Source organism: Ogataea parapolymorpha, chromosome VII (assembly GCF_000187245.1).
Source record: "Ogataea parapolymorpha DL-1 chromosome VII, whole genome shotgun sequence".
Taxonomy (NCBI): domain Eukaryota; kingdom Fungi; phylum Ascomycota; class Pichiomycetes; order Pichiales; family Pichiaceae; genus Ogataea; species Ogataea parapolymorpha.
Genome location: NC_027860.1, coordinates 512222 through 529726, shown reverse-complemented (window position 1 = coordinate 529726; position 17505 = coordinate 512222). Strand labels below are relative to the sequence as shown.

The following is a 17505-nucleotide window of genomic DNA, read 5'->3' as shown; positions in this document are numbered from 1 at the left end:
ACAAACGATCAGGTAACAAAATAACTTTTCTTTGTCATTGATCGCGCATAAGCAGAGACATTTCATAGGTTGTTGCCTTCTAGCGCCCAGAGACTCGAAAACATGGCAGAAGGTTCCGAAAACTCCAGTCAGCTAGTGGGAGAATCGCCACAAGCTGAATTGAAAACGACAAACTCGACAGCTTTTGAGAGCAAAAATGCTGTGATAACATCGAAGAAATTGAAGTCGAAACCAACATCAAAACGATTGAATGATGATAACTCGCCGGCAGTCATTGCAATGTCTAATCTGAGATGTCCTTCCCCCCCTCCTATTCTTCAGCATCCCGCTTTAGCGTCTCAAGTAGATCAATCAGTACAACCATCATCCAAAGAAGGGGAAAACCTTTCTGGAGTGACGTCGAAGTCTTCAAAGCACGACTCGGTGGACTCCTTGCCTCTGTCTGATATTGCGTCTGCGGCAATTGATTCTTCGGCTGATAAGAATGGTGCATCAGGATTAGGCGGGACTAATCAAGTTCAAGAGCCAGTATTAAATGTATCCAAATTAACGCAGTCACTCAGGAAGAATTCTGCCAAACATGAAGGGCTGCGATCCAACTCACCAGTGGTGAGGCACGACGAAGACGATATTCTTGCAATGCCTGCTCCACAACATCAGCGAACCACATCTATGCATGCTCACTTCTCTGTTGAGGATATCATGAAACATCCTAATGCTCGATCGAGATCTGGTTCAGCATCTACCAACGATTTAGAGGCTCCGCATCATATAGCACCGCCATTACCTCAAATAAAGCCCAATGAAATTGCACATCCGGCAACATCTGTTCCGACGACTTCAACAGATGTGCATCTGAGATTACCTCAGGATGATGGCAAACTTCATATCCTTTTTGGTGCTTGTGGGTCTGTTTCGATAAAGAAAACGAGGCTGATCATCAACAAACTTGAACAGATTTACAAGGACAATGTCTCTATTCAGTTAATACTGACAAAAGCTGCGGAGCATTTTGTATCCAGAGGTGAATTCCCAGCCAATGTACAAATATGGAGAGATAAAGACGAATGGTCCGTCTGGAATAGCAGAACAGATCCCGTTCTTCACATTGAACTAAGACGATGGGCAGATGTTTTGATTATAGCTCCTCTAAGCGCCAATACCATGTCCAAGATTGCTATGGGTTTATGCGATAATCTTTTAACAAACGTTGTTAGGGCATGGAACACCCAGTATCCAATTATTCTCGCACCAGCTATGGTTTCCTTTGCGTACACATCCCCTGTCACTAAAAGACATGCCAAAACAATCAAAGAAGATATGAAGTGGATAGAAATTTTGAAGCCGACAGAGAAGGTGGTGAGCAGTTACGGAGAAATAGGAATGGGTGGAATGATGGATTGGAACGAGATTGTAGATAAAATTGTTCAAAAATTGGGAGGATATCCTGAAGATGAAGATGACGATGATGATGAGGGCGAAGACGATGTAAAAGGTGGAGAAGATGAAGAGGATGAAGGAGAAGAGGAAGACGAAGAAAAAGATGACGAAGAAGATGACGATGATGACGATGATGGCGATAATGCTGAGGAGTCAGAAGAGCCCAACGAACCACCGTTGATAAGCGGTATAAGAAAGTTAACAGTTGCGGAAGAAGATGAACTTAGCGAAGCGATAGAAAGAGGCAATTATTCGGGCCCATTACACAACAAGGTCACTCAGTAATTGGTTCCTTGGTTATTGTTATCATCTCATGTTTATGTATTGCTAGCCAGCAGGCGGTTTGTTGGCTTTGTATAATAGATAAGTAAAGTTGGTCGGGTTATATGTCTGATTACATAACTTGGATAAAATTCTGCCCAAAGGAAAAATAAAATAAAGGAGAAGCTCGAGAAAAGGGATGGCTGAAGGCATATGAAACAAAGCATGCCTAATTGAGAGGAATATTAATATTGACGAGATAAAGATCAGGAACTATAGATATACTTGTGAAGAACATATATCATCAACAACTCTAACAGAAATTTAACAAGAAGATAAGTGAATCTTTACGAACGTTTACTGGTAATGATTCAAATTTCCACATCTTCTCCATCGTCGGCATTCGGTACACGCTTGACTTCAACAAAAAGTCTGATCCTGATGCTTTTAAAGCTCAGCACACATACTGTTGAAACTGGGAGTCATATGGACGCTTTTACGAATAAAAAAAACGAGCGTATTACTTTGGCTAGCAAAGTCATGGAACATTTACCTCTTAGCATTCAGCTGCTATTCTCTATGCTGCAAGGACCATATAAAGAATCAGTGATTTATTCCATCAAGAAATCTTTAGAAAACATCAGTGAGATACGGTTTGTTGATCACCAGGATACTGAAGATAGTGAGATTGATCTTCGTTCTGATGCTTTCAAGATCTTCAGACAGTTTTTGCTAGACGATAGGAGATATGAGAGCTTTAGGTTTGAGGAGGTTTACATTTCAGAATATGATGATATTGTGAAACTCAGCTGCTGGAAGAGGCTGAAAATAGATCTCTCGAGAATCAAACAATTTTCGCACGTTTGGAACAAGGTGTCAACCCTTGTGATTGACAGTGATACAAAGATGGATGTAATTGAGAGCTATGATTTATCATGCATATTGCAGCTTGAAATTGTTGGACCATCAATTTCTTTTACATACATTCAGAGGATACTAGAATTTTGCACCAGTATTCGAAGACTGGTTTACAAAGATCTTGTATTGGATGAGGCATCAAAAGGTGACGTTGTTCTATGTCCAAATAATGGAGAGACAGAATTCAACTTGCTCCTCAATAGCTCTACCAATATTGAATTCTTGAATGAGATTGGTATGCGCAACGTCAAAAACTTCAACCTCACTATGACTGACAAAAACTCCAGAATCTTTGATATGAATCAGCATTTAGCCTGTTTGGCTTCAGTCCAGACAATAACTGTTAATTCTTTATTGAATCTATCTTATCTGCCTATAACTTTCGACTCTGTGAGCTCAAAAGTGCAGTATCTGAATTTTTCACATTGTGAGCTTGAAAACTGCGACTTCTCGCCTTTATCTCGACTGAAGGAACTGGTTTTACTAGACTGCATAATCGATTCAAAGCAATTAAACACTTTAAGGAATCTATCTCAAATTTCCTCTTTGATACTCATCAATTGCAAGATAAACTGGAATCACTTTTGGGAGCTTCCTCCAAATTTGGTCAGCATCGTCCTTCACAATAATGACTACGAAGCTTGCAAAGATCTGATCTTTTTGAGTCAAAGTCAAAAGAGCAACAACGAAGTGAAGTGTTACAGGCGGACTTTTAGCATTGACGTGAATTCTGTTAAATTCCAAATTAACTGCCCATTGGACAGCATCTTATCAATGGCAAAATTCGACACAGTCAATATGAAAATGCCACAAGTCGATTCAGCTGAAATCGAGCTGGTTTCGATCCCAAACTTCAACGGCTTTGATTTCAGCCTTTTCGATTTTGGAGATGTTGAAGTTTCCAACATGGTCATCAAATTATATTCATTCGGTAACGTTTTCCATAAACCAAGAAACGTTCCAGCGACTCTTCGCTGTGAGTACAAGTATTACAATTTCAATTTGATAGATTTCACCGGACTCAAGCGATCAATGGACTCAAAATCTGAATTGGAATTTGCAGACATCAATGAAATATCTGATTATGATTCTGACGGACAGCGCATTGACAATCGCTTTTACGATTCTTCTGACTATTCAAACAGTGAAAGTGAAGAAAATTCCGACCAAAAGAAATCTCGTCAGACAAGATCAAGAAGGCTGCGCACTACTCGGATTTATAAAAAGACCCCTTCCGAAGAGGAAGTCACTGAGGACAGCGAAGAAGAAGAGAAGAGAAGAAGCAAGCTTATCAATACAGTGATATCGTCCAAAAATATCAAGCCCTCAATCAATCCGAAGGACGCTAATAAACCTTTTGAATGTGAATTTTGCTCAAGGGCGTTCAAAAGAAAGGAGCATTTGAGAAGGCACTCGTTGACACATACAAACTATAGACCTCATGTATGTTCTAATTGCAGGCGTGGATTCAGAAGATCGGATAATTTGAAAAACCACGAAAAACGTTGCCTGGCGTCAGGAAAAGCCGGTGGTACTGGTTATAAGTTACGAAATGATCCAAATCGACTTGATGCCGAGGAGATTGAAAGAGTCAAAAGTATTGAAATGGCTAAGAAAGAGAAGCTCAAGAAGTTGAAAGAAATGGGCAAGAGCATTAAATTAGCAGAATTCTATGAGTCTGATAGGTATCAAAGCCCAGTTAGTCAACGCAGATCTGACTCACTGTCTTCAGTCTCCGACGATATGGACCACGAATCAGATGATTACGCTGAGAGACATGATATAGACCACGACGCCTTCGGTGGAGGCCTATATCATCCCAAATCCAAAGTTTCAAAACCTGGCCGGCGGAGTCTCCTTGATGGCGCCTTAGAGACCCCTCCTGCGACAGCAAATGAACCGGCACTGCAACCTGGAGATATAACAACCACAGAGTCTAATCATAGTGTAAGACAAATGCTGAATCTGAAAAGGTCGTATTCGTCGATTCAAATCTCAAATGCAGCTATGTTGAACTCACTTGCAGGCAGGGACATAACAAGCGATGACCCAAATGAGCAAATGGAGCCAAAAACTGGAGACAGCGAAACAAAATCACTAGGGGATGATCTAGCCGATGAAGATGCAAATGATGATTTTATTTACACACACTCGAAATTCGACACTAGTGACCCAGTTAGATTGTCGATCAAGCAGCAAGTCAGCCAAGAGTTTGCACGCTGTGAGCTGATGCCCAATAATACTTACAAATGCTCTAAGTGCTTTCAGTTGTTTACCAAAAGAGGTAATCTGAGAAGACATTTAGTAATCCATTTCAATCTAAGACCCTACGTTTGTGAATGCGGTAAGTCATTCAAAAGATCTGACAATTACAAGAAACATGCTAGCCGGTGTAAAACAATTCTTTGCAAACGTCAGAAGGTTGGAGAATCGAATGAAACAGTTATGAAATCAGAGACAATCAGATTTACTGAAACAATTGAGACCACGGAAGCAAAGAGCACCCATGATTTGGGCTCGCTAACTTCACTAGCAAATTCGAGCAATGCAGACATTGGAGAAATAAAACCTGGAAAAGTCGAGACTGTGCATCACAACGACAATTCTGAAGAGAGTGATACCGACACTCATGTTTCTACAAAGGCCGATGAAAGAAAGTTCGAGTGTAGTTTTTGTCAAAAGAAGTTCAAACGGAAGTATCATTTAAACAGGCATTTGATTGTCCATCAAAATGATAATATGCGACCATTCAGTTGCCTTAGATGTGGCACTGCATTTAAGAGAAATGACCTACTGGAGAAGCATATTCTCTACAACAAATGTAGACAAGCGGCTACATAATCTTACTTTTCAATAATGTGTACACTACCAATCTTTTCCCCCCCGAATAAAAAAGCAAGTATTTGTCATCCTGATTATGTTAAAATCGTTTTTGAGAACATCAAATCTATCTTCTCAAACACTTCAGTTTTCAAGGAAAATGCATATTGAATATTTGCCAATGAGATGGAAGTCTGGCGATAATTACTGTTATATCCTCTCAGACGACGAAACTAAAAAATCGTGGTTGATTGATCCTGCATATCCATCTGAAATATCGTCGTATTTGTTAAATCAGAACAAAACTGACGTGGTTGCAATTGTCAACACACATCACCATTATGACCACGCGGGCGGCAATGGAGAATTACTCAGATCTCTCTATCCCGGGGTTGACGTTATCGCAGGGAAAGATTCCCCACATGTTAATCGAATCCCAAAAGATGGTGAAATTCTGGAGTTAGGGAAGAATATCAAAATCAAAGCAATCCATACTCCTTGCCACACTCAAGACTCTATTTGTTATTATGCTGAAGATCAGAAGACTGGACAAAAAGGTGTTTTCACCGGAGACACATTATTTATTTCAGGGTGTGGTCGATTCTTTGAGGGTGATGGTGCTCAAATGAAAGCAGCATTTGAAAAGCTACTTGAGCTTCCAGAAGATACTAAAGTTTATCCTGGACATGAATATACGAGGTCAAATGTGAAATTCTCAAAGATAGTTTTGGGAGCTAAGAATGAGGCATTGAATAATCTGGAGGAATATTGCTCCAAGCACGAGGTTACAACTGGTGTATTCACGATAGGAGACGAAAAGCGCTTCAATCCTTTCGCTAGGCTCTTTGATCCTGAAGTTCAGCGCTCGACTCAGGAGACAGATCCGGTCAAGGTAATGGACAAACTTCGTTCAATGAAGAACAATTTATGAGTATATAATTATAACGTTTGGATCAGTTCCAATAAGTTTTTAACACCAGTTAATATGGATTCATCATTTCCTTTTCCAGGAGTATATTTCGTATGAGCAAAATCAATCAATCTCAGCAAACTCAATGCTCGGGGGAGGTCTTCTTCGCTAGAGTCCTCATCAATCTCCATTTCATTTACTAATATATCTTGATCATCAAGCTCTTCCCAACGACCTTCGTCATTTTCATAGACCAGCAATAGGGATGCACTAATCATTCTAATCTCATAATCGAGCAAACAATTATAAAGAAGTTGCAATCGGCGTATGGTATTCTCGAGAACAATTGCTTGTCTCTGTGGTGAAAGATTGTTTCCCCTGAAAAATAGTAATAGAGCATCTTTGACAGTGTCAGCCGCTAATCCTTTTCCAAAGTTCTTATCAAACAACAAGTAACCGTCATCTTCGCGCGCCGTTTCTTTCAAATCTGAGCCCTTGATATTTGTCAGAGATTTACCTGAATCAACAATTTTCATTCCACATATACGATAATGTAGAGACCCTGAGGTTGTAGTATTTGAAACCTTCTTCATCCGTTCGATCTTATCTTTGCTTGCATTTTCGTCGTAAAGAATGTTTCCAAGCTTGATGTCGATAACACTCGGTTTTTTGAAACCGTATACCACATTCTCTAGAACCAAGTATTGTTGTCCGCTGTCGGGCTGGGATACCAATGGATCTTGATATCCTTTGCCTGCTTCTGGATTTTTCTCACGTAGTTCTTTACTGACTCCAGGAGACATTGTTCCATAAAAGACAGGCATCCAATGGAACAACTTTGATCCTAGCTCAATCTCATCGTCAAGATTTTGCGCCTCAGCCTGCGTTGTGGTATAAAACTGTAGCTCTTGTGCATTAGCGGGCTTTATGAATAATGAACCGTCAAGAGATTGCATTGCTCCATCATGGCCTGCAGCCTTGTGCTCAAGGGGTACGAAAGACATTGGAATGAATTTACTTTTAAAGCACAGCCTCATAATTTGTTATCATTTAAAATTACAAATTACTTCCTCACTTTCTTCTTCGAGATGAATTCACGTACCTCCCTCTTCCCACTCTCACATTGACCGGTTTTATATGATCAGTTCCAGTGAAAAATGGAGAAACAAAGTTATCCGCTGATCCACCACCCACATATTCTTGCATTGCTTTCTCATTTTGTCGAAGTTGCCATTTTGCATTTTTCAATGCTTGTTGGTATTCCTTCTGGTCTTCACGAAGGTAAATGTTGTCGAGGTTCGGATTTCCACGATGCTGGTATCCCTGTTTGCCATACTTTTTCGTATAGTTCTTAGATAGCGGAGATGGCAAAGAATACCTGTCACCCTTTCTATGCCATTCAAAGTTCTTCTTCAAGTGAGGAACAATTTCTCCCTTGGAGTTGACTGAAACCGCGCATCTCAGCAAAGTCGCCCCTCCACAAGAGGAACAGAAATGTTTTGGTGTGCCATCTTTTGGAATTGGAATCATGGTGAAACACGCATGACACCTGAGCATGTAGTTTCTCACCCTTTGAATCTGAAGTCCTGACATTGCATTCATCAGGTTCAACCCCATTTGAAGCGAAACATTTTGAACAGCAAAATCACCGGTTGCTAGAGCGACTTTGATTTTAAACGTACTTTTTTCTGCTTCGACTTGTTCATTTTCGTCTTTCAGCATTTCTTCCACTATATTGTCGGGGGTAATCCACTCTCCTTCATCTTCTGAATCCGAATATGTCTGTGAAAGCTGGCCATCAGTGGAAAGATCTTTGAGTTTCTCTGTGATTTGTTGCATGGCTGCATCTCCACTATCATCAATTTCAGCCTGTTCCTTAATGTCTGCCACACCTTCCTCTCCGCTGTTGATCGGTTTCCTTCTGTGCCGTTTTCCACCTCTTCTTATTTTCTTTTTTGTCTTCTCAATTGTATTCGAGACCACCAAGTTTTCTAGTGATGCCTGCGTATTTTCTTTCTCAGATATGAACCCTAAATCCCTAGTTTCATATCCTTCCTTCCGATTCTGCTTCTTTTGACGTTCTTTTTTCTCTCCTGGATACGATCTCAGTCTCCAAGGACCGTTATTTAATTCACATTCAAGTTCATACGCAAGAGCTAAGATATGAATATCATTTTGTGATAACACCACATGGTCACCAGTGAGTTTAGCGAAATCAGCCACTGCTTTGATTGCATCCGATTTGGGTTGTCTTACTGTTAATAATTCGCCCCATAAAGTAGTTTGTCTTCGAGCATGCTCATCTCTCAGCTCGTTAAAGACTCCTGGAGTTGTGAAGAAATTCTCAGCATGCTGCTGCAAGGTTGATGCTGACTGGGTGATCAAAGGGCCCGCGTCCAACACGAGCGTGTTGACTTTAGACATGGGATTAAGATAAAGGAAAAAATTGACTTAAAAAATATTTTTTTCAGGGCTGTGTTCCTAAAGAAATCAAAAGAACTTCGTCTAGCAGATTATCATGCCAATTGGTACTCAGATCAAAGAAGGGGAATTAGCTTATGAGAGAGATGATTTAGCTACTGCATTATTGAAGGCGAATTCTGCACTTCAAGAAAATCAAAATTCATTCAAAGCACTTTTACTTAGAAGTCGCATTTATTTGAGGTCCAAGAAACATGATCTTGCTTTTGAGGATGCAAACAAACTCGTTCAAATAGCCCAAAATAGTGGCAAACGGGAAGAACTTGCTACGTCCTATAAACAGAAAGCAATTGTCTTGTTTAGACAGAAATGGTTTCACGAGGCAATGGAGAACATATGCAAAGCTCACGACCTAAATGACAAGGACGCCGAATGCTTGATGTTTAAGACCATGATAGAGAAAAAGCTTCAAGCAGATGCGAAGCTTTCAGTCAAAAGTCCTGAATCTTCCAAAGGAAAGTCATCATTGGCCCAACAAATTTCGAAACAGAAGCCGAAAGTGGATTGGTATGATTCCAAAGACATGGTAAACGTTTCAATATACGTCAAAAATATACCACCCACGACTTTGAAGATAGATTTCCAGGAGACGTCAGTGAGTGTTTCTTTTAAAACAAGTGAAAATGCCGACTTTAATTATTGTTTGGACCCCTTGTATGGCTCAATAGTCCCCTCCAAATCATCATTTAAGGTTTTTGGAACTAAATTGGAATTATACCTTGCCAAGGAAACCGAAGAAACTTGGAAAGCATTAGAAAAAGTGGAACCAGATACGATTGCACCACAGGAGACTTCTCTTAGCACTTTGGGCTATCCAAGCTCTTCTACAAAGAGAATCAATTGGTCCGAATTCAAGGTAGATGATGGCGAAGAAGATTCCAGTCAAGATCCGGACGTCTTCTTTAGGAAACTTTACGAAGGAGCAGACGAAGATACCAAAAGAGCGATGATGAAAAGTTACTTGGAGAGCAATGGTACGACTCTTAGCACAGACTGGAAGGAGGTCAGTCAGAAGAAGGTGGATATTGCTCCTCCTGATGGGGTGGATATCAAGAAATGGTAAACTTATTGTTTCCTATATCATACACAGCTAAAATGTTTCGGTATCCCAGTTCATGGAAACGTCATTCAAGAACATTTGCTGAGCTTTTCCATGTGCTTTGTAAGACCTGGGGCTAACGTTCTCTTTGACTTCTTCACTGTAATCAATCATCGAGTCGCTTAGTTCAGCAACAGGTATAGCGTTTGATGTATTAGGGCTGTCGGAAGGTCTTACTATGCTTCCATTAACGCGGTCTTGAATCAAAGATGACGATGGGGAGGAAGCCTTGAGCTGACAATTCAATGGCTTAAGACTAGTGCTTTCAGCTGGCCCTTGAAGAATTGCGTTTGAAGGTGGGACTCGTGTGGGTGGAGATAAACTCGGCATTTTCAAATGTGAGCGAGTGTGTAGTTCGGATTCAGAATTTTGCCTGATGGGAGATCCACCCTTGATTACAATTGGCTTGTTGGATATGGTCGAACCTGACATGAAACAAACTGATCTGACTAATGATGGGTCGGCAGGATTGGAGAATACTGGAGGTTCAATCGGAGACATAAATCTTAAATCTGGTGTTATGTCCTGTAGTTGTGAAGCTTTCGCATGCTGGCGAGAATGAACGGTTTTCCTCAAAGGAGAACTTTCCCTAGAGTTGAATGGATTTGTCATACTCTCAGTGTTCTGTCTCCTGATAACGGATCCGAAACTTGCTGGTGATTTATAGGTGTTTGAATTCACTGATTGCGATAACCGCTGAACAGTTGAAGGCAATCTCGATTGCATGCTGAGATGGTTTCTTTTCCGTGTGGCAGTTTTCGTTGGTTCCCGCTTACATACTCTGCTAGAGCTGTTGGCAGGCAGGGTCTTGATGGGCGACTTTCGAAAACTACGTTTTCGACCAAGTTCTGATTCAATCTCCTCCAACCTTGAGATATATGGTTCTCCATTTACTTTGAATGCGCGGCCTTTTTCGATCTCAAAGCTGTTTAGCTGCAGTTTTAAATCTCGGATAGTCGATGGTAATTGTCTAGCTAGCTTCTCCCTTATCTTTTCTTCATGCCTCAATATTTTGAATGAATCTCTTTTCAGAAGCCGATTTGGATCCTTAACAGCTTCATCCAGATAGCTTTTTTCTTTGAGAAGGTCATCTAATTTGGTAATCGATTCAAGAAGAGGCTTGAGTTTATCAACCTCTGCTCTTAATTTCGCAATTTCTTGATTATGTCGATCAAGCAAGTCCTCGTCAAAATTGTCAGGGTTTTCGTCGTAAAACGCTTCAAACTTTAAGCGGTCTTCCTCATCGTACATCAGGAGATCCCAGTACCCAAGAATCCTCATACGGCTTGTTTGAATGAATTTTGAAATGTTCTCCCTTTTCTCCTGTTCTAGCTCTTCCACAAGAGCTTCAAAATTACTGATTGACGCGCGCTTTATGTTTCGGTTCACTTTCAAAAACTCCTGAATGGAGTTATCTTTCGGTCTCAAGACAGCCCACAAATCTTCCAGTCTTTCCATCAAATCTTTAAGCTGTCGTTCCCTATTGCTTTTTTCTTCTAAAAGGACTTTCAGTTTATTATTGTATTGTTCAAAGCTCGCTTTTTTGATACCGATATGCTGTATCAACTCTTCATCGCAATAATGCTGAAGATCTAAGTCAACTGTTCTCTCTAACTCATTCTCAAGCATTCTCAATTTGTCCATGGTATTTCTCATCAAAGAACACTTCTGGCTGATAAACTTTTCTAGCTTCTGCTTTTCTCTCTTTATCTTCTCTTCGAGCGCGGGGCTTGAGCGACTGAAATTGGTAGACATGATACCTTTGATATCATCGACTTCCTCTATGGTAGAGTACTTCTGGCTTTCTTCTGGGGATGGAAGTTGCTCAAGGAATTTTGGATTATCATATTCGTCCACAATCTCCAACCTTGAGTAAAAACCTCTTATCTCTTTTGAAATCCCCACAATCTTCTCCACAAGCATCGGTTTCAGTTTGAGAATTCCATTTTCGACCTCTCTATTAACTTGGGACATTGGTTCTGCCTCGTTACAATACTGCGCCAGATTTACAAATTCATTTTGTCGGTAGTCGTCGATCAGTTTTTGAACCCTGCAGCTCAGTAGGGAGCCATCCTGTGCCTCCTTTTGGTAATTCTTCAAAACTTGAAAGATCTTGGCTATCGTGTCTAGTGACTTTATGAATTCCTGATTCAAGCGACGTTCCTCTTGCTTCAGCTCTGAGTAATAATTAGTAAGGATTATGTGAATGGATTCAAACCATCGCTCTAGCTTGCCATCCTGTCCTCCGATTATTAGACCCAATGTTTGAATATCATGTGAAGCCTTAATGATATCCTGGATGTGTAATTGCAACAATGGTTTCGGTTTGTTTATTTGTACGTCGCTATTCGTTTCTTGAATAAATTTGGCTATGGACCCCAACTGATCTTCAGACAAATTATCCAAAGAGCAAATCATATCTTTCTTAAGTTTCATTATGTCACTAGTGTTAACATTCATACATTAAGCAACTGTTAAATTATTGAACAATCTTGTGAGCCGTCGTGTTTTAATGTTTACATCAAAATTACCTGGTTTTGTTATTTACAAAATGCCCAAAAGGGTAAATGAATTACATTCGAATTTTGCAAGCATCTGTATTTTAGCTGCACAACGATGATTCTTTGATTTCAATGTATTTATCGATCAACAACTTTGCAAGGCAACAGAATCGGATATTGAGTAATTAAGCGCTCCAGTTTACAGTATGTTTCCTTTGACAAAACTTCCCAATCTATGTCGTCGTAGATTTGAAGGACAGTTGGGCATACTACTAAGCTTTCTGCTGAAATTAAGTTAGTTATGAGCTCCTAGTAAGGGTGATTTTACAAATGGTTATCGTATCGCCCACGCAAGAACTTATGGGCTATATCAACAATGTAAACCTCTTTGAAGAGCTATTTCCACTTATAGTAAGACCTCCCATCCTCAATGCGGATTGTATGCCTTGTACTAAGAAAAATGAGGTCTACCACTAACTCGTTACGTGATTGTCATCAGCTGTTATTGTTTATGGCTTACCTGTAAATCATCACTGTTAACTCCACTTGTAAATCAACTACACCTCATAACAATGTCGATGGTTGTATAGTGTAGTGGTTATCACTTTCGGTTTTGATCCGAACAACCCCGGTTCGAATCCGGGTACGACCTCTTTTTTTATTATTATTACATATTTCAAATTGTAGTTTTACCTTCGATAATTGGAGTGTATACAATCCACTTATCAAGCCTTCTTTTTGAAATAATAGATAACGTCATCGTAAAATGCATAATGGGTTTCATCATCATCATAGATATATGCCACACTGGCAATATCTAGAGCAGTTTCCAATGGTAGAGTCCTGCCAAGCTTGAGCAGAGCTGTCTTGCAGAGAACAGCTAACTGTTCAAATATCCGGCTTTCAAAGTTGGTGGTAGTGCTGGTTTTATTCACCATGCATTTCGTTGCATTCTCTCTCCGCCTTCTATAAATTGTTTCATGCTTTTTTATCAGCTCATGATATTTCGTAATCAGGAGCTTTGCCAAGTCACAAAACCTGCTTGTTAAGAACACATTGGCATAACTTATCAACGTGTGAACTACGCTCAATGCTGAACATGCCAGCTTGAGGTCATCATTAGTAACGAAGCTGGCTGCTGTAGGCCAAATGGAAGCAGCAATGGGAAGGAACTTCGTTTTCTCAGTTGCCAAGATGGGTATCAGTTTATTAATCAAACCCAATGCAATGGCTGAAACTTTGATAGAACGGTGCTTAGACAACCGCTCGCTGTACTGAAGTATTTCTGCTAGGATTTTATACTGTTTTGGTGTAATTGGCGACATCCATTTTGTGTCGTCTTCCGGAGATGAAACAACAGAATTCGTTTCGGCATCTGATTCATCGTCGCTATCAACCTCAAGGATTTTCTCCTTCTTTATTGGTTCCTCAATTACTTCACCGACAGTCTCGTGATCATCGTCCAGAAGCTCAACCTGCTTTTCAACGAAGTCAAAAACCTGCTCAAGATTTCTTAAGCCCCATGGTGCAGGATAAATCACGTTCACATCCTCATAATTCTGTTCCAAATCTTTCAAGCTCACACCCGAGAGAACATTGTTATAAACCTGATCAATAATCTGATCAAACACAAAAAAGAAACCCTCACAGAGGGTGGCATATTGATGATAGACATCAAGAAGTGTGAATATAGTGGCTATTATATCGTCCAATTGCGACACAAGCTCTATCCCTCCAATTTTAACTAGGACCCCCACGATCATGGGGGTTCGAGGAGTAATGGTTTCGCCAGTCATATTGATTGATAGTTTGTCGGCTAAATAGTCGCAATTTTCTGAAATGAGCCTTTCCACTGATCCCTCGTATAACTGATCCGCAATCTTCAATATCACTTTCTGCGCTTGCAAACGAATCAGGTCATTCGGTGATGCAAGGCTGTCCACCACTGGGTAAAGGTAATCGACAAGTTCTGAATGAAAATCATTTCCAAGTATGTCGCACGCCTTCTCGATACATTGCAGCCCAATGATTGTTGCCTTGGTAAGAGCAGGCTCTTCGTGGATAGCAGCAAAACTCAAAAGCTCCCCAGCTTTCTCCAATAGGCTGTAGGTGACCTCTGTAGAGCTGTTGTCTTTGTAGTCATCAGTAAGATAGTCATCGTGATGCAGACCTGTCTTTTGCACTGATCTCATGACAAGCCATAAGCTCATGGACTCTGCCAGTGCCAAATCAACTGAATCAGTCGGTGGCAAATCAAATAATATATATTGTAAGAAGCTTGCGCCTCTATGCCCTAAATAAGAGAGCATCTTCATCAGCGATTTCTCGACCTCCACGTCGAGAATGTCATTCAAAGACCACACTTTTTCAGATACCTCGAAATCCGAGGTCAGGATTATCGAAAGGAGTTCATCACCATAAGACACCTCTATCGGCTTTGGTTGTTTCTTTTTTCTATTGAGTAGCGTCAGCTCGTTTCGGAGGGTATAGATCAACTTTTCCCCCAGCACGGAATAATTCCACCCAAATTCCAATAGTACCGAGAAGTAAAAAGAAAATTTGTTGAAGAGTCCAATTGCCTTAGAAGAATCGGGTGATCTCAGAGCCATCGTTATTATCCCAATTCCCTTATCCAACTCACCTTCAATCAATTTGAGGACCTCTGGAACATGAGAATTGAAAGCTAGGACTTCTGTAAACTTTGTGTAATATTCTTCGTCATTGCACACTTGCGCTAAGCAATCAAGAATTTGTGGCATCAGTATTGAACAAGATAGAAAACAGCGGCTCATCATGGAAGAACAGAGTGTGAAATATGGTTCCTTTACATCAATTCGGTCATCTAATTTCAAAATAATCTTGAATGCCTTTTGAAGCTGATATACGGTAGCCTTCAACCAGCTAGTAGTTCTGTGCAATTTTTTATCATCAGAGGTAGAAATTGTAAGATGAACGCTATGCTCAACACCCATGTCGTGTTCTTTGACATCGTCGAGGGTTTCCCCTTTATCAATCGTCTCAATTCCCAGATCGAAGTCATCAAAAACAAAGCAAATAGCGGTGCTCAGCAGGTCCAGCGATTTTGCAATCACCTTCTGACGCGTTTTCTGCTTCAAAACTTTAGTGATCGCTGAAACAACTCCCGGTAGCATAAAGGATAAAGTTTCACCATCATGGAACATCTTAAACAGATCACTTAGAACCTCCAAGCTTTGAACTTGAATTCTTACCGACTGTCCTTTTTGAACAAACATCAACAAAACAGTGACCATATGTCCAACAGAAAGCATGTTTTTGGGATCGTTTAAGAATTCATCCGAATATTTGGAACCTTGGTTCTTGATACCACCCAGCAGATTTTGGAGACAGTCGACTCCATTCGAGATCGTCTCATCAACATGCTCAGGAAGTTCATTCACATCTAAGTTTGGCTTTCCCCCAATCAGAAATGTAATCAATGGCAGAAGTTGCTGTGCCATCTCCATTTGAAGGCTTCCTGGAAATGCCCAACATCTTTTGATAAGAGTATTTATAATGGACAACGTATACTCCAATTCCGTCTCCTCAATCACGGGGCGCTTTAGCAGGTACGCTATTGGTACGAAAATGTAGTCTGCAAGACTTGTGGAAATTCCGTAGGATTTCGTATCCGCTAAGCTATCAATGACCTGAGTTAGTCTGGAATCAAGCTGTTTGAGGGCATCCACCAGTTCCCTAGATGTAAAAGTTTCTGGCGGTGCAAAAGTGATCTGTGAAAGAGCTACGCAACTCTGCCTGATTTCCCTGAAAATGGAAACCTCTATGTCATCCGGATCGGCAGAACCAGAAGGCATGTTCAAGAGCTTATAGTATAAATATTCCTTTGCATCTCTACACCGAGAGATATTTAATAAAATTCTCGTCGAAAATTTTTTTCAACATCTTCCATCAAAGAAAGCAAGTAAAGAGTACGTAGATCATCTCTTATTTGCAAGTGTTCAGATTGGTTTTACATTAAGGCAAAAAAGCAAGCTGGTTCAGAAATTTTGGTTTCTTTTGAGTTCGAACATTGGGTGTGCTGAAAACATTGGTTTAGTGCTCTTAATGTAAGTGCAAAAAAGAACCTCAACACTCTGAAGCAGAAGGACGTGTAGTTGGTGATACAACCACGTTGAGATGCTCATGACTCCACAGGGACACTCATGCAGCTTTTATTGGGTTTTTGCCTGGCACGTACTAACTTTTTAGACTATGACTAGAACCTCCGTTTTGGCCGACGCTCTCAACGCCATCAACAACGCTGAAAAGACAGGAAAAAGACAGGTTCTCATCAGACCATCTTCTAAAGTCATCATCAAGTTCCTCCAGGTTATGCAAAAGCATGGTAAGTACCTTACTCACCGGAATGATAACTGGATGGCTTGTCGGTCTCAGTCCCTCGCTGTCTTTTAAGTTTCCGGAAGATCGATGCAGGAAATGCTTCTTACACAGCATCGATACTTGGTTATCGACGTCTGTTTACTTTTCCTCAACATTCCACTAGCTTCAAATACTAACTAGCTTAGGTTACATTGGAGAATTCGAGTACATCGATGACCATAGATCGGGAAAAATAGTTATTCAACTGAATGGTAGACTGAACAAATGTGGCGTTATCAGCCCAAGATACAACGTCAAGATGACCGATATTGAAAAATGGACTGACAGCTTGCTTCCAGCTAGACAGTTCGGTTATGTCATTCTCACAACTTCCGCTGGTATCATGGACCACGACGAAGCCAAGAGAAAACATGTTGCAGGTAAGATTTTGGGTTTCGTGTACTAGGTTAAATAGCTTTTGTACCTATCGTACCTTCGAATTTTGTGATCGTTTTGTAACAATATTGGCTGTGCAGAAAGTCTTATAATCAAAGAGGATCAGCGTTTATCCTTTTTTTAAATTTTGAAGACCTTTATTATACTCTCTTGAATATATGATGTTTTCTGGTGCTAAGGCGGTGTTTGCATCCTTGCTTGCAACCACTGTATTTTGTGCTGTTCACCCCATTGAGATTAGAGAAAGGCATTTTTATGATTCGGTTACTGGAAAACCAGTG

At 40.5% G+C, this 17505-nt stretch overlaps 9 protein-coding genes and 1 non-coding gene across 10 annotated transcripts; 6 read left to right on the top strand and 4 right to left on the bottom strand.

Annotated features, from left to right (window-relative positions):
* Positions 1-102: 102 nt before the first annotated feature.
* HPODL_02683 (Protein SIS2) lies at positions 103-1725 on the top strand (the record flags this gene model as incomplete). The annotated part of the gene is made up of 1 exon (XM_014076998.1): positions 103-1725. One exon carries the CDS (start codon positions 103-105, stop codon positions 1723-1725), a length of 1623 nt encoding a protein of 540 aa, XP_013932473.1.
* Positions 1726-2187: 462 nt separating this feature from the next.
* Positions 2188-5460, top strand: HPODL_02682 (uncharacterized protein; the record flags this gene model as incomplete). The annotated part of the gene is made up of 1 exon (XM_014076997.1): positions 2188-5460. The coding sequence occupies one exon, from the start codon at positions 2188-2190 to the stop codon at positions 5458-5460; it is 3273 nt and encodes a 1090-aa protein (XP_013932472.1).
* Positions 5461-5599: 139 nt separating this feature from the next.
* On the top strand, positions 5600-6370 carry HPODL_02681 (Hydroxyacylglutathione hydrolase, cytoplasmic isozyme; the record flags this gene model as incomplete). Its single annotated transcript, XM_014076996.1, has 1 exon — positions 5600-6370. One exon carries the CDS (start codon positions 5600-5602, stop codon positions 6368-6370), a length of 771 nt encoding a protein of 256 aa, XP_013932471.1.
* An 8-nt stretch (positions 6371-6378) lies between these two features.
* On the bottom strand, positions 6379-7353 carry HPODL_02680 (Inositol polyphosphate multikinase (IPMK); the record flags this gene model as incomplete). Its single annotated transcript, XM_014076995.1, has 1 exon — positions 6379-7353. One exon carries the CDS (start codon positions 7351-7353, stop codon positions 6379-6381), a length of 975 nt encoding a protein of 324 aa, XP_013932470.1.
* A 67-nt stretch (positions 7354-7420) lies between these two features.
* HPODL_02679 (20S-pre-rRNA D-site endonuclease NOB1) lies at positions 7421-8773 on the bottom strand (the record flags this gene model as incomplete). Its single annotated transcript, XM_014076994.1, has 1 exon — positions 7421-8773. The coding sequence occupies one exon, from the start codon at positions 8771-8773 to the stop codon at positions 7421-7423; it is 1353 nt and encodes a 450-aa protein (XP_013932469.1).
* Positions 8774-8867: 94 nt separating this feature from the next.
* On the top strand, positions 8868-9893 carry HPODL_02678 (Glucose-insensitive transcription protein 7; the record flags this gene model as incomplete). The annotated part of the gene is made up of 1 exon (XM_014076993.1): positions 8868-9893. One exon carries the CDS (start codon positions 8868-8870, stop codon positions 9891-9893), a length of 1026 nt encoding a protein of 341 aa, XP_013932468.1.
* A 27-nt stretch (positions 9894-9920) lies between these two features.
* Positions 9921-12365, bottom strand: HPODL_02677 (Anaphase spindle elongation protein 1; the record flags this gene model as incomplete). The annotated part of the gene is made up of 1 exon (XM_014076992.1): positions 9921-12365. One exon carries the CDS (start codon positions 12363-12365, stop codon positions 9921-9923), a length of 2445 nt encoding a protein of 814 aa, XP_013932467.1.
* A 645-nt stretch (positions 12366-13010) lies between these two features.
* Positions 13011-13082, top strand: HPODL_05459. The gene has a single exon. It is a non-coding gene; the product is annotated as a tRNA-Gln (tRNA).
* A 73-nt stretch (positions 13083-13155) lies between these two features.
* HPODL_02676 (uncharacterized protein) lies at positions 13156-16263 on the bottom strand (the record flags this gene model as incomplete). The annotated part of the gene is made up of 1 exon (XM_014076991.1): positions 13156-16263. One exon carries the CDS (start codon positions 16261-16263, stop codon positions 13156-13158), a length of 3108 nt encoding a protein of 1035 aa, XP_013932466.1.
* Positions 16264-16660: 397 nt separating this feature from the next.
* On the top strand, positions 16661-17234 carry HPODL_02675 (40S ribosomal protein S22; the record flags this gene model as incomplete). Its single annotated transcript, XM_014076990.1, has 2 exons — positions 16661-16793; positions 16975-17234. The coding sequence occupies 2 exons, from the start codon at positions 16661-16663 to the stop codon at positions 17232-17234; spliced, it is 393 nt and encodes a 130-aa protein (XP_013932465.1).
* Between the last annotated feature and the right edge of the window lie 271 nt (positions 17235-17505).